We start from the raw sequence: 19,136 nt of genomic DNA on the forward strand, positions 1-19,136 counted from the left end.
AAATCAACCCCAGTCTTTCAACTTACGATCACCTACGAACTCCCAAACCCAACGAATAACCCGGCATGGCCCCAGGCAGCACAAGATATTGTGCCGACATTGGTCTCAGCATGGTTAAGGTGGCCCCATATGGGCCCAGCTTGACCAGTCTAGAGCCAGCATTCATGTTGCCGGCACTAAACTGGCTACATGACGGCAACATTGGCTGTTTCTGCCAGCGTCCAACCAATATTGCGGCATCCCGGCTACATGACGGCAACATTGGCCGTTTCTGCCAGCTTACAAAAGGTATTGCTGCATCCCGGCTACCTGACGGCAACATTGGCCGTTTCTGCCAGCTTCCAAAAGATATTGCTGCATCCTGGCTACATGACAGCAACATTGCCGTTTCTGCCAGCTTCCAAAAGATATTGCTGCATCCCGGCTACATGACGGCCACATGACGGCAACATTTGCCGTTTCTGCCACCTTCCAAACTATATTGCTGGAAATATATGAAGTTCTATATCGGGCTCTGTTTTGCAACCACCGAATGCGGCACTGCACCAGCAAAGTCGCGGCAACATCGCCGGGATTCTTCCATATGTACAAGGAATATTTAGACACATAAGCATTTTTGCCTATAAAACCTTAACCATCAGACTTTAAAACCTGAATTGATTGATGTTTTTTTCATCTTCGAGCGCTGCTTCTGGCTTGAGCGGCGTTGCCGTCGGCGTAACAGTAAAGCGTCGGCGTAGCACATTTTCGTGACGCGCCACAAAAAAGCGTTACGCCGACGTTACGTTACGCGACGCCGACGCGTCGCGTAACGTAACGTGTTACGCGACGCCGACGCGTTACGCGACGCGTCTCGAAAAAGTGTTACGCGACGCCGACGCGTCACGAAAAAGCGTTACGTGGAAACGTTACACAACACCGAGGCGTCACGAAATAGCGTTACGCCTACGCGTTACGCAACGCCGATGTGTCGCGAAAATGCGTTACGCCTACGCGTTACGCGAAGTCGAGGCGTCACGATAAAGCGTTACGCCTACGCTTACGCGACGCCGAGGCGTCACGAAAAAGCGTTACGCTGACGCCAATTCGTCGGGGAACGCATCGTCATACCGTTTTTTTGGGACGCCTCGGCGTCGGCGTCGCGTAACGCTTTTTCGTAACACCTTGGCGTCGCGTAAGGCGTCCGCATAACGCTTTTTCGTGACGCGTCGGCGTGATGCTTCTTCGTGACGCCTCGGCGTCGCGTAACACGTTTTCGTGACGCGTCGGCGTAACGCTTGTTTGTGACACCTCGGCGTCGTGTAACGCGTCGGCATAACGCTTTTTCGTGATGCGTCGGCGTAGCGCTTTTTCGTGACACGTCAGCGTCGCGTAACGCTTTTTCGTCACGCCTTTGCGTCGCGTAACGAAAAAGCGTTACGCCGACGGCGACCGTAACGGTAGCCGTAACGCGTCGCCGTTGGCGTAACCGCGCGGTGCAGTATGGGAAACGTGCCATAATGCACCGCGGTGCCGCGCGTGTTTCATTATGGGACGTCTCCCACAATGCACCAAGCGAGAGGGAGGGGGAGGAGAAGGGGGAGGAGGGAGGAGGAGGAGGGACAAGGATGAAAAAGAGGCAGGAGGAAGAGGGCGCCCGCCTGACAGCTCCCCCCGCCTCCCCTCTACCTACGTCACTGGTGTATGAAAATCTCAAAATAACCCGCTGTTACTGAGCCCCGCAACTCGACCAAAGCTTCCGTCAAAAAAAGAAATACAAATAATTTTTAGGCAAAACATAAAAACTCAAAACAAATATCCAATAATTAATTAAGATATTGCGTATCCATATAAAAAAAATCAATTTAAATTAAGATGTCGAACACCCTGTTCCTTTTTTTTCTTTTTTGCACATAAGTTGACGTAGATTTGAGTCAGTAAACAAAGGTTATCATGGAACGTATAACAGGAGAAGCTGGGACATTATGTCTGCTCGCCCAAAAAATTGACTTCAAACTGCGTAGAGAACAAGATAACTCTAGTAAAGGCTGGCCACGGTAGCGACACCGGCCACCGAAATATAAACTGCAGTACAGTTGGGACGAAACCGAAACTATATGCCGCAGTCGTATGCTTGTCCGATCCAAAGCCACAGCCAATCCAAAGTCTAATCCAAAGCCACAAGCAGCTTCTGGAGTCTGGATTCCTTTCCGTCCCGTCCGTGCAGACAAAGGCCTGTTTGAACCTCCAACGCCTTCAACGTGCGTGGGTTAAATGATTGTTTAGGTAAGTTTTCTCGATTTCATATTCATAATGCGTGCCCGAAGAGTATCATCTACATGTGCTGGATGATCTTCCGAGCACTGTAGCTTACGTTGCCACCGTAATTCGGATGATATTTAACTTTTTTTTGACGCTTGAGCGGTCTCCGCGATTTCGTGTCGCATCGCAGTTCTGAGGGATGCTGGCTGCCTTCGGGAAACGATCGCTATCGCCGAAGCCGGGTCCATATCAGAAGAGCGAATGACATTTTAGAGAACGGCGACATTTGAGCGAATGGTCGTTTTAGCGAATAACGGGGACGCGCGTTAACCCATCCGTCGCGCTGCGCTTTACGCCGCTTCGCGGCAACAGTCTGCGGCAACTCATTGCAAAAATATGAACTCACTTGGCCCACCTGAAAACGCCGCTTCGCGGCGTCCGACTATTCGCTAAAGTGTCGTTCGATGAAACGTGGCCGTTCGCTAAAACGTCATTCGATCAAGTGAGTGCCTCCCGCCGAAGCCTTGCGTTAATGCTAGCCGCTATCTTGAGAATCCCGTGAATGTTCTGCGATACCGGAGCACTGTAGAGACGCTGATCAGATTGTTTCGAAAGTTCGCATTGCTGTCGGCGAGCCCTTCGGACACGCTTTATGTGCCAGGCGCACTAAACTGAGCTGTGTTGTCAAACGCTTGGGTACGGATCTTAGAACGAACGCCCTGAATGTGTTCGGGACGGCGACACGCGTCAAGAATTGCATGGTTTTTACTTTGGCGTGTCGTCTCGTCCTTTCTCACGCTTGCGACAGCGTATCTCGGTCAGCGCGCGGTGGCTTTTTGAGCTGCGTCCAGCGGGATGGCGCGGTTGGGGTGCTGGCGTTTAGCGGGTTTCAGCGAGTTGTTAGAACACGCTCCAAGCTGGGCGTCGTCGTAGCGCTCGCGTACGGCGTGTGCCCCGCGCCGGCCTGCTCTGCGTGTCGTCGGTGTTCAGGCGCGCGGGCCTAGAGTTGCTTAAAAGTGTCGACAGGACTCTGTTAAGCTCGTCACTTCCGTGGTTTTCTCCCTTCCGGGCCATGCATATATGTCTAGCCTTGCGAGTCACCCAGAGTACTACTACTGTAGCTAATAAAGGCTATTATTGTTTGTTTTAATGGCGTTTTAGTTTACCCCGGTCATATTCGTGACTTCCATAACCCGGGGGGTGCACACATGCTTTACATGGCTGAGGAAGGAGGTTATATATAAGCAGTGATAGATTGCAGGCGAGCTGGTAATTAATCGACATCTTGTAAACCCTGAGATGTTCGTTCGTTTTTTTAGCGTTCCCCATCTCAGGGTTTACAAGATGTGGTTATACGATTTGATTAAAATGCTCAAGAAAGTTGCAGTCTAAAAATCGCACACCTGGCAGGTGCTCTCGCTTGTATATTGGACAGCTCGCAATGAAAACTCGCACGGCTGTCGCTTTTCGCACTCCGAAAACGGAAGCTTTGCCATGGTCAGCACATTAAGATTCTGTGGTGCTTAGCCGGTGGGGACAGTAATGTAGGAAGGGGGAGGGGGGGCGGCAAGCAAACAATTTTCAAGATGCAATTGCTTCCCCACCCCCCCCCCACGCACACACACACAGATGTTCAAAACTGCCGCTGCTGCCGCACCCAAAACAGCCATCACATCTATCGTCTACTTACAAACGTGCACATCATTCTATTAAAAAAAACAAAAACAAAAAATCTACAGTAACAAATGGCCGGGGACCAGTGGCGTACCAACTTGTTTTTGTGTGAGGGGGCAAACGACCCCCCCCCCCCCCCCCCGAGCCGGGGGGGCGGTGCCCTTGGTATCCATTCGGCGCCGCCGGCCGGTGTTTGCCCTGCCCAGTGCCGGCTGTTCAAGGGGGGGGGGGGGGCTGGAAAGCACATTCCGTGCCCCTCACCCTGAGAACTAGGGGGCTGGCACCTCCCTTGCCCCCCCTGGTCGGTACGCCCATGCCAGGGACTTTTCAAGCATTCCCTCATCTAGTAGTGTTGAAAATGTTCAGAAGACGTGTATAGTCTTGTGCTGAGGTCATGGGGGCAGTTGCATAGGAAAGGGGGGTTCTTTTTAATAATAATATTGTTTACTGGAAATGACTGATTTTCCTGCAGCCCCCCCCCCCCTTTTCCTACGTCACTGCCCCCATCACCTAAGCACAAGACAATACACGTCAGAAATTGTACACTGCTCTAGTTTCTTTTTTTTCTTTCGTCAATAAAAATATTTAACCCTACAAAAAATTATCGCCAGAACTTTTTTACTTTTCTTTCCTTTCTTTTTTTTTTGGGTGGGGTGGGGGGATGTGTTTGGGATTCTCTAAATTTTTGGAGTGGGTACAAGATAGCCACCCCTTTCCCCTAACCCCTCCCTCCCCCTGCGACTACACATACTTTGATCGCCTGTGTCCGATCCCCGTGGCGTGAGTACCGTTTAATCTGAAGTGCACCACCCAATGCTAATTATTTTTTTTTAATAAAAGCAAAAACATTTGCTTGAAATTATTATAATTATGAAACCAGAACCACCAATATTTTTATAAACTCATCGAGGCTCAAAGCCAGTGTCATTCACAACACAAAGTTGAGAACTTCTAAACCACTCTGTTCATAGTGCGACAAAATCGCACCACACGCGAAGTGCAGATAAATAAAATCCAACACACTCAACGGCTTCGTGCCAACGCCTTCGTACCCTAATCTCCTAGTACCCCCGTACAGCGTCCGCGCCTCCGCACGCAATCTGGACTCACACTAGAGTCTACTCACACACTTTGAGTGCGGATAAGAATCCAACACAGTCCGCACTCGGAGTGCGGATAAGAATCCAAAATTATTCACACTCAGAGTGCGGATTAGAATCCACCACTATCCACACTCGGTGTGCGAATAGGGACAGCCGCAAGCCAACTCCCACACCTGCCAGGCGCTCTCGCTTGTACAGTGGAGACACATTCAAATCAAGGAGTTCCAGCTTTGAATGTGAAGGCTTCCTACTTCAACTTTTAAATAATTGAGGTTCTGTTAAAGTTGAAAGGAGTCTCTTAAAGCATTTTTGGAACCATGTCCAGAACCCAGTGCTGGGTACAATTTTAGTCTAAAAGGCTGGTCCACACTGTTGCTACCCGCTAGGACTGAGTCTGACAAATCCAGTCTTCAAGCCTCTTGTGACAGCTTATGATCGTGCTGCGCAGCAGCAATGTTATTCGTAAGCAACTTAAAACCTTGTTTTGTTCAACTTGGTCATAGTCGGTTGCAACAGTGTGAACCGGCTTTAACACCTTAGGTGAATGTAATCAACAGTAGCTTCAGGATAAACTTGCGCACTGTACTACCCCAAAGTATTTTGACAACATCTCCGGTGTTGATTCTTGATTTCTATCCCAGCACTACAGAACACGTCAAAAGGCTTGTTGATTGCTGTGCATGTGCCTATCAAGCGAGCTGTGCTATTTCTAGGTGGTGTTTAATTTGTTTTGAAGTTCCCGGGATCTTTTAAGGCACCGGCAGGTATCTAAGCTCCACATGCACACTGTTCTTAATACAATTACTTCATGCAGAAGTTAATTTTTCTTATTTGGTTGAGTTTAATGGTGGTGTCGTCATGGTCTTTGCACTGTCGACGACAAGAGAAGCGTCATGTTGCACTTGTTCTTTTGTTGATCCGTGAAGCAAGTTCTGGTTTCTTTTTTGTTCCAGAATGTCAGTCTGAGTCTTATTCATGATGTTGCAGGAAGTTTGTATGATGACGAAAAAACTGCAGGTGACTAGAAGCTGCCGATGTGCTGCCAGTCCGGATGGCAGCTATCAACACGGCAAGGGCCTGCAGGCGCATCAGCCCTCCACCCGTTCCTCTACTGCCATTGGAGACAGGATGCTTTGTAAAGGGTGAAACAGGGCCCTTGCACTGCTTCCACAGTGCCCTGCTGGATTTATCTCACATTTTGATTTTCAAAACAAACAACATGACAAACTGTAAAATACCGAACAAACGCCCACTCTAAATTGGAGATAATCATAGAGAGCCCGGGGTTGAGCACGTGGTAGGTACGATAGTTGGTAAGTGTTCATGGTCCTTTGCTTGGTCTGTGCACGGAATTACGAACAGCTGCATTTACGGAACTAGTTAATTACGCAAACACAAAAAAACAAAGCGTGATGTTTTTTTTCTTTTTTTACAAAGAAGCATTTTGAAAAGTGTTCGATTAGCATTGGATGTTACTAAAGCCTTCAATTTACTCTTCTGAGTTAGAACAAAAGAGCAACCCATCTTTTCTTGTACACCACTTTCTGTGGCAATTAAAAGAAAGCTAGGGGGGGGGGGGGCAGGCAGGCAGGCAGGCAGGTGCAAATGGCTCTGTGTTAGCGCACAACGTAGTTCTGAACTTTTCTTGGTCTCGGTTTGAGTTTGGGTTTTGGCATGTCAACCACGCAGTTGCTAGAGTGCATCTTTTTTGTACGAGGATTGCAGTTGAGGGAGTGGAATTGGGATTGCCCAGCATGGCAGGCACATTCACATCTCTTTACTTTCGGGTTACCCTGCACTGCCCGAAGGCATCATTGTAAAGGGGGTGAGGGGAGGGGAGGAATGTAGTCAGTCGTAAAGGTAGAAATACGCCCGTGCATATGTACAAAAAAAAAGAACAAGAAATGCGGGCACACAGGTAAACACATTCAAAAACAAAAGCCAGCCCAGAATAAGATAAAAGCCACATTGGTTGCTCACATTCTACAGTCGGTGACAGGTCAATAGGGAAGTGGAGGCTGCTCCCACCTTTTTCCACTATAGCAGAGTGAACCCTGGAGAGGAGGCGCCCTCCTTTCCAGCGTTTGCTCTGCTAAAGGGGAAAGAGGTGGGAGGAGCTTTCACTTCATTCTTGACCTGTCACCGACTATAGGTACCTGCCAACGTTCCTTGTTTTTGGACGTAAGCCAACACTTTGACCAGTAGGATGAATTGGGCTGTTGTATATTGGGTGTATCAAGGAGTAGCCAGGTTATTTAAATCGACTGCAAAATTCGGTTTCTTAACCTATCGCACTACGGCTTTGTGCAGCGTTGCTCAGGGATGGTGCATTTTTTTTGTAAAATTTGCAAAGAGCGAACATACCTGAGGAAAAAGTAAAGAAAGAAAAAGGCTTAGCTCCTGTAGAAATGCGATGAAGCCAAAAGTCTTCAAACCATATGGCGGCGTTTCACTTTAGAAACAAAAGATGGCGCAAGGTGTCACGATGCCAACTGCGCCAACGTACGAGCATACGGCGCCGAAAGCTGGCGTCTTTAGCAGACAATCTTTTCGACTCAAAAGTGGCACGAGCTTTTCTGATATCAGTTGCCAATGCATTATTTTATTATCCTTACTGATAAAACATACTAATGGACACATAATCGATTAGAAAAGTGGTTTGTTGGGATATTTTGACTGTTTTTTTCGGAGTACCGATTTAATTTTGCTTTGCAATTCCTTGTTACCGCGCCTGTTTTTGTTTCTGCGACTATCGCCGCCTGCGGAATGCACTCTACTTTTGAGTTGAAAAGATTGTCTGCTAAAGACGCCAGTTTCGGTGCCGTATGTTCGTTCGTTGGCGCAGTTAGCATTGTGGCTGCTTGCGCCATCTCTTGTCTCCCGTTCGAAATGGTGCCGTATTGTTTGAAAACCTTTGCGTTCGCCGCATTTCCATAGGAGCTAAGCCTTTTTCTTTCTTTACTTTTTCCTCAAGTAAGTTTGCTCTTTGCAAATTTTACAAAAAAGTGCACCATCTGTGGGCAACGCTGCACAAGTCATAGCGCGATAGGTTAAGAAACTGAATTTTCCGGTCAATTTAAAGAGCCTGGCCACTCCTTGATACACCCAGTAGTTACCACATCTGTGTGCAGGTCAGTCATGCAGTTGTTAATGACCATTGGTACCCAACTCAACCTCGTGCAGGGTGTCTATGAACTGGAAAAATGGTAATGTTGAGGAAGTTCGCAATTGCAAAAGCCTGAAGATTTCCACCCTAATCACCATCGATCAGGAATATTCAGCCTTCCTTTGTCTGAATGTCAGCAAAAGACACGTGTGGTGTGACTCATAAACCTTCCTACTCAGGAACTCAGCCAGCTTGCCAATGTAAACCTCTGCTTGGAAACTATAGAGTCTTGGGAGAATACAGAGATACAATTTCATCTCGAAATGTATGAAAAGCACAAACTTCTGTACTCTAAATGAAGTGCTGGGCTTATGCCAGTGCTGCTTATGGCAGTGCTGCTTATGGCAGATTTGTGGAATGGTTTCATAGTGCGACAGGTTGTCTCTAGAGCTACCCATTTGCTCCTGAATGGACTTTCCATGGGATTTTTTTACAGGCTGTGAACATCATGGCTATTGATGAGGTAGTTTCTGCTGCGGGGAAGAGAATATCCGTAAGCTTGACAGTCCACAGAAGCTTTAGCAGCCAGGATTTTGAATGTTGCGAGAGCAATGACGTTTGCCTTTAGCTCACATTTTTTGCCAGAAGTTGTACAACCAACCGCCAGGGTTGTCTCATCCGACAGCAGGACATGGCGGCTACTGTGGCGTCATTTAATTCTGTCGCTCAGAGACCACCTTTAATGAGTGGGTGGTATAGAATGCTAGAACGCAGAGGTGCATTCCAGACACCATGCTGTAGCATCTGCTGCTGGGATGTTCTGATTGGTTCTCATTGCAGTCATTCCAATTTTCAGATTGTTTCTTTTCTTCAGTGGGAGCTCGTAAAGGTGGCACTGTGCACAGAGGGACAGAGCGGCTGACAGTGAGCTGCCCAAGACAACCTCCTGGCTCTCGTGACCATCTCCGAAAGCCTCTGGATGGGCTAATTGACAGGCGTGCCTGGACCTTTATAAACGGTAAACACAATCTAGACTACCTTTGAATTACGCCTTGGTCTAACTGCTGTTGCCAGGATACCGTGTTTGGCTGCTAGAATTGAACTGGGTATGCTAAGCGGCACATGTTACCAAGTAGGGACACGCTGGGACGCTTATCCACAAATTGTACTTCCCAGTCCATGAGCCACCAAAGACCCAGCCAAAGAGATCCCGAGTCAAGTCAAAGTTTTCTGTTAATCTTGCTAGTAGCAGCGTCGTAGTCGTTAATTAAAATGTCGGCGTTGCCCCGCTCATTGCGGCACACCGAGCAAAGCAGAGCGAAAGAACGGAGGTAAAGACTACCAAAAGTGACGTCATTAGCAGGGTCCAACAACCCTTGCTTGCCAATAGGCTGACTTGGGGATGCCAACGATGATGTCACGAAGCTTTGGACAGGTTACATGTGGAAGAAAGGCTCAGTGCATGCCCTGCTATAATTGCTGCACATATTCAAAATAAATGCAGTTTACGTTGACTTTTGCCCAAGTTTAGTGCAATTACTGAATTAACGAGCCAAAATGCTCTGTAAGTCTGCTCCTAACTCAGATTTCTTACAAAGTGCTTCAAGCTCCCTTTAATGCTAGTCTGACTTATTTGCAGAAGCCTGTGCCAGTGCACAAACTAGAGCCTATACATTGCTGTACTATTTTACATTTAATGCACTGCCAAAGGAAAAGGTTCAGATACAATTAAGCCCAAGAAGCTAAACCATTAATTTGAATGCGATATGCAGTAGACTCTCATTATTTCAAACTCCAGGAAGCCACGAATTTTGCATGAATTATCAAAAGCTCAAATTATCAGAAGTTAATCTAAATATGTTGCAAGATAAATTATGATTTTCTATACGGATGGCTACACATACAAAACAGATATTTCATGATTTCCTCTGCACAGGCCAATTAATCATAAGCTGGTATGCCATTCATGTAAATTGGTAAAATTTATGACACAAGTTTATTCGACCCTCAAAAATGTTGTTTATCAGGGACTGTTTAGACATCACATGACACCTCAAAACAAAATTAAGTTTGTTCAACCAGAAAAAAAGTTGTCTATTAGGGACTGTTAAGCAGGGACCCATGAGAAATGGAAACGGGCATTGTGCTGCAGTTTCTATAGCAACTTGCGTGAACACTGCTGTATAAAGTCATGCCGCCACATCACAGCATCCTTGCAAATTGATATGGAAACTGCTGCGCGGCGCCCGTTTTTGCCGCTCATGTGTCCTCTGCTTCAGAGACGTATATAGAGATAGTTTAACCATTAATTTGGATGTATAGAAGGCAAATGAGGAGGCGCCTTTCGCTTAAGGTGGGCGTGTTCCAGAGCATTTTCACAAATTCGTATGGGGCCAACCAGCAGCCGTGCATAATATCCTGGCAGTGGTTGTGAGAAACAAAATTAATGAGCTCGTCGGAGTAACTCTTGGTGACTGGGGTGCAGTTATGTTTTGATCGTGGTCATGCAAAATCACGGTGGAAGATATAGAAAATATAAAAAAATGTGCGCAAACAGCTGAACGATTGACGTAATCCGTACACAGGCGTCGAAGCGGTCAGACTCCATTTGAGCAAAACATAAATCAAGCGGAACATTAGTTTCCTGCATCTACTTGCATAACCATAATCGAAACAGTGCGTGCACCACATTTTCAACCATGGAGAGCTACTACAATTAACTCTTAGGCACATATCAAAACCGTTTCTCGCTACCATAGCTAGGGGATTATTTTCAGCTTCTGGTTGGCCAAGAGAGATTGTCGAACCCTCTATCTGCGTCTGATGCAAACCTTGGCTCTGCTTGCTCCTTTCATATACCAAGATCTATATGTACGGCTCTGCTCTGCTTTAGCCCTGTAGAGTGTGCTTTTTACTGAGCACCAGTGCACCGCAGGAAAACAAGGCCTGTGAAGCTTGCTTTCTCAGGCCTTGTTTTCCTGCGGTGCACTGGTGCTCAGTAAAAAGCACACTCTACAGGGCTAAAGCAGAGCACCGGTGCTCGGAAAGCAGAGCACCGGTGCTGCTTCTCCGCAGTGCACCGGTGCTCGGAAAGAAGTGCGCTCAACGGGGCCGCGAGAACAAGAAGTATGAGTTACACGAAAACGTCGTTCACATTAAGCGCCTTATGAATACATTGAAAACGTAGCAGGGCAGCCCAAGTTTTGAAATTTGTTTGACTTAACCAGAGGTATTAAATCTCCGACTTTGAATTATTGCGAGCCTACTGTATACTCTAAAGGAGATATGGCTCACTTGATTGTGCTTAATATCACTGAATGGTTATGCAAATTTTAATTTGCTAGTTTTATTTCTCAACCACTTGTTGTGTTGGGTATTGAAATCAATGCAAATTTTTACTTTGGTTCAATTTATGGGAGGTTTGTTTTATATATCATGTGCAGTAAAGGTGGGGACCTGGGCTAGGTAGTAAACACGTTGCTTGCTGATGTTAACCATGTATGTCATATACAGCTTGTTGTGATTGTGTATTGATTTTGAATCCTCTTCTGCTCTTTATTTCAGGCTGCTCTTAAATGCACCATGAAGATATTGAAGAGGTCTCCAATTGAAGGACAACTATAAGCACAAGCATGGAGGGGCTTCTAGATGGCGAGCGCAAGGACAACTGTAATGTAAAATTTCTCCCAACTTAAAGCAGGCATGCCTTCTTCCAATAAAGGCTTTGTGGCAAAACTTCTTAATTGGTTCGTTTGTTCAGCTGTCATCTCTACGAACAGCTGATCTCACACAAACAAAATCCTGGCAATGAGTAGTAGAGGTTGTGTGCTTTTTTTTCTTGTTGAACTCTTGTTGTTTTGTGTAAGGATAAAAAATATACAAGTTAGTATATTCAATGACAGAGCCTATGAACTCTCCATACCAATCCATACCCCAAAAGTTTCATGTGACTTCGGCTTGCTTGAACATGGAAGCTGTTTGCACTAAATAACGGAGCACTAGACCTTTCTGTCTTCTTGAAGCTCATAGCTACGAGCCATCCGCACCAATCCTGCACCTCCGATACGTCAGGTGACACCCCTGGCAAAGGTATAGCCCTTCCAGGGGAGTCGCCTGATGTATCGGAGGTGCGGGTGGTACTGATGGCTCGTAACTTTGGCCTTATCTAAGGCCGAAAGGTATAGTGCTTTATTATTTAGTGCCGACAGCTTTCATAATTCCTACGGATAGCCCTCCGTAGTGAGCTACAGACATTCCGTCATTTTACGAAATTATGTGCCTTGTCTTTACGGACTGTCCAGTTTCTAGATTACGGGAAATCTTGCCGGCAATATAAAACCAGCAACTTTTACCAATAAAATGGGAAAACGAATAACTGTCTGTTGAGTGGAATTTAGATGTTCCGTCATTTTACAAAATTATATGCCTTGTTTTTAACAGACTGTTCGGTTTCTAGATTACGGGAAACCATGCTGGCACTATGGAACCCGCAACTTTTACCTATAATATTGAGTGAAATTTTTTTGCCGTGCTCCCATACCCCTCGTCCAAGTCGAAGATGGTCAGACATCTCCGATTCCCACTAAAATGAAGCATCCGTTTCCATTGAAAATAAAGAGTTTCACATTTGATGTCGTAGTACGTCATTCGCATTCTTACGTGTTTCAAGAGGACATTTAAATCCCAAAATGGTTCAACGGTAACGGCCACAAAACATTTTGAAAAACGGCTGTAAAACGGTTTCGAAAGACGGCCGAAAAACGGTTGACGACATCGGTCACAAAACGGTTGGCGATATCGGTCTCAAAACTTTCCCCGTGATCGGTTCAAGTTATTGGACCGATCTGGAGCCGGGGTGCAAATCATTATTGGACCGTTATTTTCTAAAACTTTGACCGATATTTGTCCGTTATTGGTCCAATATATTTGTGCTGCCTGGGGCGAAGCCGGCATCAACGGACGGTATGAGCTGTCATACCCCGTCCACGAGCATCAACAAAAGGTGGAACCAAAGAACGATGCTTTGAACGAAGGGAATGCTGATGATCTTCACCTCTTCTCCAAATATAAGCTGGTGGAAGAACCAAGGTCTCGTCATTTGCTATGCAGTGGACCGAAATGCAATTCATCCGCAGACTTCTAGACGACAACGCGACTCGGCGAGGAGCTGAAGGCACGGTGGAAACCCTCACGTCCGTTTGCGAGACTTGCAACGAACAGCAAGCTCGTAATGAGGAGCTCTCCACAGTCTACGACAACGGGTTGGGAGGGAGACCATCTGTGGATGCGTTACAAACGACACCACAACCTCCCGGCCCGGGGAGATCACCCGCGCAGATGGATCATGCAATGCTAATCTATCTGAGAACTCCAGCACTGAACGCGTCGAACAACATCAAAGTAATCTTGAAAAAATACTTTGAGCCGCACAGCCTGTGACTGGGTGAAGTTTCAGTGCGAGAAATCAGAGGAGTGGCAGTACTATCATCATCAGCTAAAGGACTGCAGAATCTCCAGGACGCGATCGAAATTCACCCAAGCACCAATGATCTGTTCGTGCTTAAAAAACCGACAAAACGTCGACCACAATCCCCTGTCTCGGGCGTCGACCCCGACATTCTATCTGCGGAATTCTTCACAAAACTTCAAAGTCAAAACCCAGAGATCGAAATTGAACCTTCGGACTTCAGTCGCCGGATTTCATTCAAAGAAAAATCGGGGAACAACACTCACATCTTTGAAGTGAGCGCCAAGGTCTACAAGAAACTAAAAGAAACAAACAAACTGCGCCTAGGCTGGACTTCCTGCTCCGTAACAGAGAGCTTCTATGTCCCCAGGTGCGACAAATGCTGCACCTACGGACATACAAAAGCAAAATGTGCATCACAGATGATCTTCTGCTCCATCTGTGCGGGCAACCACCCAGCACAGGAGTGCAGAATAACAAACTATAAGGAGGGTAAATGCCGCGCATGTATCAACCGAAGGGTCAATGCCAACCACCCTTTTGGAGCGAGCGAATGCGGTACACACGCCTTCCACGTTTCACAACTCCGGTCTCGGACAGATTACCCAAAATAAGCAAACACAAAACTAATATTAACAAACAACATTACAATCGAAAAAAAAAGGAATTAAAAAGGAACAACCCGAGTAAAGCCTATAAAGAGAAAACGCTTCATACAAACAAAACAAAACATAAGTTGACCGATGATCAATAAATTAGAGATCTTACAAATCAACTTGGGGAGATCAAGGGCTGCAACTGTTAATCTGGTTAATATATACACTGAAAATAACGCTGAATTTATTTTAATTCAAGAACCATATGTTTTCAATAACCACATTACAAGTATTCCAAACTCAGAACCATTTTTTCACTGCCCCTTAGATCCCAAATGCGCCATTATAGTTAGAGACCGATCTTGTTCAATCTTTCCAAAGATACTTGAAAACGATCTAATAGTCTTGCAATGTACATACTCAAACAAAACAGTAACAATAATAAATGTCTACATATCTCCTACAGCTTCATTTAATACATTCCTAACACGTCTTGAGTCAATCATAACAATAGACAAAAACGACATAATCATAGCCGGAGATTTTAATGCAAGACACACCAATTGGGGGGACAAAATAGATGATGACCGAGGGGAACAATTAAATAATTTTGTACTAACACATGATCTTGTCATATTAAACGACCAACACTCTATTCCTACATTCTCTACAGTAAACGGAGAAAGTTGGATAGACCTTTCAATCATAACCCCTTCTCTAGCTCATAACGTTACACATTGGGAAGTATTAGAAACTGATAGTTTAAGTGATCATAACTTTATTGCCTTTGGATTCTTCAATCAAAAGCAAACCATGCAAAAAAGATTAACATTAAAAAGCTACTCAAAAATAGAATTACTTATAAAACAAGATGATTGGTTTAAGACCTGGGTACCTAAACACTATTCACCAGAATGGATAGATCACTTATTAGATATACTATACAAAAAATTCTTAATTTGCATAAAAAGGTGTGAACGAAACGTTCGATCCGGAAATCGCACGGTCCCTTGGTGGTCAGTTGATCTACAGATCATGAGATCTAAATCTAATGCACTAAGAAGAAGGTACCAAATATCATATAACACAGATATTAGATCACTGCAAAAACGAATTTATTACGACTACAGAGCTACATACAAGGAAGCCATCCTTCATGCTAAAATTTCAGCTTGGCAGGAATCATGTTCCGCTACCACAAAAAAGTCTCTCTTCGGAATCCTATATAAACTTGCATTTAATAAGAGGAGGTCACCCCTAATTCTTCCACCGATATTGAGAGCAGATAATACTTTAACTTCTTCATTTAATGAATCAGTTCAATATATTTTAGATACGGTGTTCCCAACGGACGGCATTACAAAAGACTCACCATATATAACTAGCTTACGACAATACTTATGCACTCCCTCATTCTCTCCACCAGATTTTGAACTAACATTTCAAGAAATATCAAACATAATAACTAAACTACGACTTAAAACCGCCCCCGGATTAGACAAAATCAATGTTACTTTTCTTAAATATTTTTGGCATAACCATCCCGATTTTTTCCTGGCTCTATTCAACTCCTGTCTAACATCTGGATATTTTCCAAAGGAGTGGAAGAAAGGGAAAATACTACTGCTAAATAAAAAAGATAACGACAAAGCAAAACCCAACGCCTATCGCCCAATTTGCCTAAATTCCATACTCGGAAAAGTTTTAGAACGTGCACTCTATAGCAGATTATATTTCTCCCTTAACTCAAAAAACTATTACACCCTCGACAATTCGGGTTCACACATATTAAATCATCTACACAAGCTCTGTTCACACTTACTACACATCTACAAAAACTAAAAAATAAATCAACAGCGGTAGCTATGGTATCACTACACTTTACAGGAGCATTTAACACACTATGTTATCCGGTAGTTTTGGCCTATTTAAAACACCATTCTTGCCCAAGTAATCTATACAATCTGCTATATTCATTCTTCCACGATAGAACCGTCACATATATCACTCCAGAAAAACAAGAAATAAACAAACCAATTAATATGGGATGCCCCCAGGGCTCTCCACTAAGCCCCTTACTATGGAATATATTACTATCAGGATTACTAGAAAGAACCTTTCCGAATCACATATATCTACAAGCGTTTGCAGATGACATCGTAGTTGTCATAGAAGGGAACTCAAGAAGAGAATTAGAAGAAAGAACTATCGAAATACTGCAAGAAATAGGACAGTGGACATCCGAACGTAAACTATATTTGAACTACTCGAAATGTAAATGTCTAATAATAACTAGAGGAGAACTATATGAAAAAAGACCCCCAATAATAAAATTTCACGATCATAAGTTAGAAATAGTGAAACAACTTAAAATTTTAGGAGTCATTTATGACTCACATTTAACCTTCTTACCACACCTTCAATATATAAAACAGAAAGTTCAAATCCATACAGCCAACATCTCAAAAATATACTCAACAAATTGGGGTATCACATCAAGCCAACTACGGGAAATATACTTACGAAGCATAGAAAGATATATAGTGTATGGATCACCCGCGTGGTGGAGACCATCAGGAAATTCACATATGTTAAGACAACTGCAATCCATACAAAGGTTACCATTACTTAAAATAGCAAGAGCGTTCCGCACAGTTTCTAACATAAGCCTGCCTGTACTATGTAATATCATCCCAATCAACATTACTCTTGACGTAGAATCATTTATGTTTAATGTCTTCCAACTTAAGATACCCGCACAATTCGATAGCTTTAGTATCTCCCCCACAGAGGTATCGTATCCTATAGATCTTTGGAAAACTCATCCAACAAAGAGATTCAATATATCATTCCAAAGAATCAATTCTGGGTGATTTCAGATAAGATCGACCAAAGGGTGGCTGGTCGACATTTTTAAATCAACTGATGTTTTTATATGACATTGTCTAGTGTCTGGTATAAACGAATCCACACTTAGTTTTGACCAGAAAAAAAATTTGGAGACAAGAAAAATCGTAAGGCAGGGAGAGGTGGACAGTTGCAATAACGCGCACTGATGGAGGGGGCAAGTTTTAAAGTGAATAATTAAAACAATAAAATTAAGAGAATTTTAAAACTTTTTACAAACAAACTATGGGGACAGCTTGCTTGTAATATAAAGTAATAATATTTATTAAAAATTTATTTAGTTTTCTAAAAATTGCCAAACATGCCTGCTCGAACGACAAATGGCAAACTTTGGAAATCTGTATCTCATGAAATAATTTAATCATTATTATATAACTTGCAGACATTATTTTACTAATATATGGCTATTATTGAAAAAATAAATAACGTATCTGAGTGACACAATAGTTGCAATATATTTAGGCAAACATGGGAAAAAAATCAAACAAAGAAAAATTCCAATGCGAATAAAAAAAAACAATACCTTCGATTTTTTTTAAATTTGGGTACCCTGTTATACTTTATTTCGGCATTCATTTCTATTAAAAACATGTTGCATCATTGCACTGTGAAAGAAGAAACAACTCCCCAAAGTAGGGTCCTTTTTCAAAGCCTACACTTAGCAGTGTCCTATACAAGAAGTGACTCTGAGTTCCAGTTTCATGAAACTTGCACAAATCTTTTATATACATTTATTCAGATGAGGTCATTGATAAAAAGAGCGATCGGTCACACAGTAAAAGGGAGGAGAAACTATATACAGCATTTTACATAAGCGTACTAAGTGGTATCCCAAGTAGCACAACACGCCGGGTTGGGGATGGGGCGGTATTGGCCTGCCGGGATAGCGATACCGGCCAGTACCGGAAACGCCCCAAGGGGCGACATCGGCCGGGCCCAATGCCGGAATCCGGCCGGTACCGGGACCTTATTGGGAAACCGGGATGCCGGGAATACGGGATGTTCCCAGCGAGCTCCCGACACAGATCCCCGGCATGGAACCGGTGGTACGGTAGGAAACCATCAGTGTGCCAGCGTGATTCCGGGTCAGAGCCAGTCCAATTGCGGATTAGTCCCAGCGTAAAAACAGATCAGAGCCAGCGTAATTGCGGGTCAGTGCCTGCGAAATTGCAGATCAGCACCAGCGTATGCGTCATTCAGTGTACCCAGCATAGAACCAGCAAAATGCTAGCTGTGTCAGGCTTTAAAGCCCAGGAATGACATCCTACTGCATTTTTGAACAGCCAACTTCTCAGTAGATCTAATTGACTTAAACGTGGAAATGCTAAATTTCTCAGTCCAAACCATTTTATTGGTTTTCATATCTTTTATAGGTGCTGACCGTTTTTAACATGTTTTTCGGACTTGAACTAAAAAAAGCCGGTTTAGTATTTGTGCAATTTTAAGAAACAATTCTGTGTGAACAATTGACTTTCTCCATGTATACAGTATACTCATGGCAATTACTGTATACTCGTTGAGACGACATGTCCCATTCATCTGTCGCCCAGATGCATATTGTGGTTAGTACAAGAAGGGAACATACAAAATGTTTTTTACCGTGACATTCTTTATTGTGACTCGTGCATCCATAGCAGCTAGCTCCTCAGCCAGAGTGTCCCTCATCGTCAAAGGCGGTTGGAACCACCAGTGGAGTGTCCGTCTTTTTAACTCTATTGCCCTTGCCCGCCTCCCTGGCCGTCAACCACTTCTGCAGCGCGTCCACGCTGCACGAGTGCGACTTTGTATGGCACCTGTAAAGAGAATTGTCAGATCACACAGATTAGTTGAGGGATAGGCGAAGCCAATATCTTGCATACTAGCTACACACAAGGTGCTGTTCAAACACTGCAGTTTGCGAGCGTTTCCTTTGTGTAAATATGGGTCCCTCACCTAGCCTGCAATTCAAAGGTGACAGAAAGAGAGCACCACACAGGTGGAGATTGTGGGTTTGGCTACCACGCTAAGGTGCAGATTCTACGGAGGCATATGGCTATTTCACG

At 44.4% G+C, this 19,136-nt stretch overlaps 1 protein-coding gene and 1 long non-coding RNA gene across 2 annotated transcripts in view; both read left to right on the plus strand.

The window, feature by feature from the left end:
• The first annotated feature begins 5,999 nt into the window (after positions 1 to 5,999).
• LOC121836308 lies at positions 6,000 to 11,818 on the plus strand. The gene is made up of 3 exons (XR_006077873.1): positions 6,000 to 6,160; positions 8,981 to 9,142; positions 11,689 to 11,818. It is a non-coding gene; the product is annotated as an uncharacterized LOC121836308 (long non-coding RNA).
• Positions 11,819 to 16,229: 4,411 nt separating this feature from the next.
• Positions 16,230 to 19,136, plus strand: part of LOC120841246 — a 31,837-nt gene continuing 28,930 nt past the window's right edge. Inside the window, exon 1 of the mRNA XM_040212097.1 lies at positions 16,230 to 17,056. Within this exon, the coding sequence (XP_040068031.1) occupies positions 16,230 to 17,056 (827 nt within the window). The remainder of the gene's footprint in view (positions 17,057 to 19,136) is intronic.

Source organism: Ixodes scapularis, unplaced genomic scaffold (assembly GCF_016920785.2).
Source record: "Ixodes scapularis isolate PalLabHiFi unplaced genomic scaffold, ASM1692078v2 PGA_scaffold24__2_contigs__length_7659602, whole genome shotgun sequence".
Classification (NCBI taxonomy): domain Eukaryota; kingdom Metazoa; phylum Arthropoda; class Arachnida; order Ixodida; family Ixodidae; genus Ixodes; species Ixodes scapularis.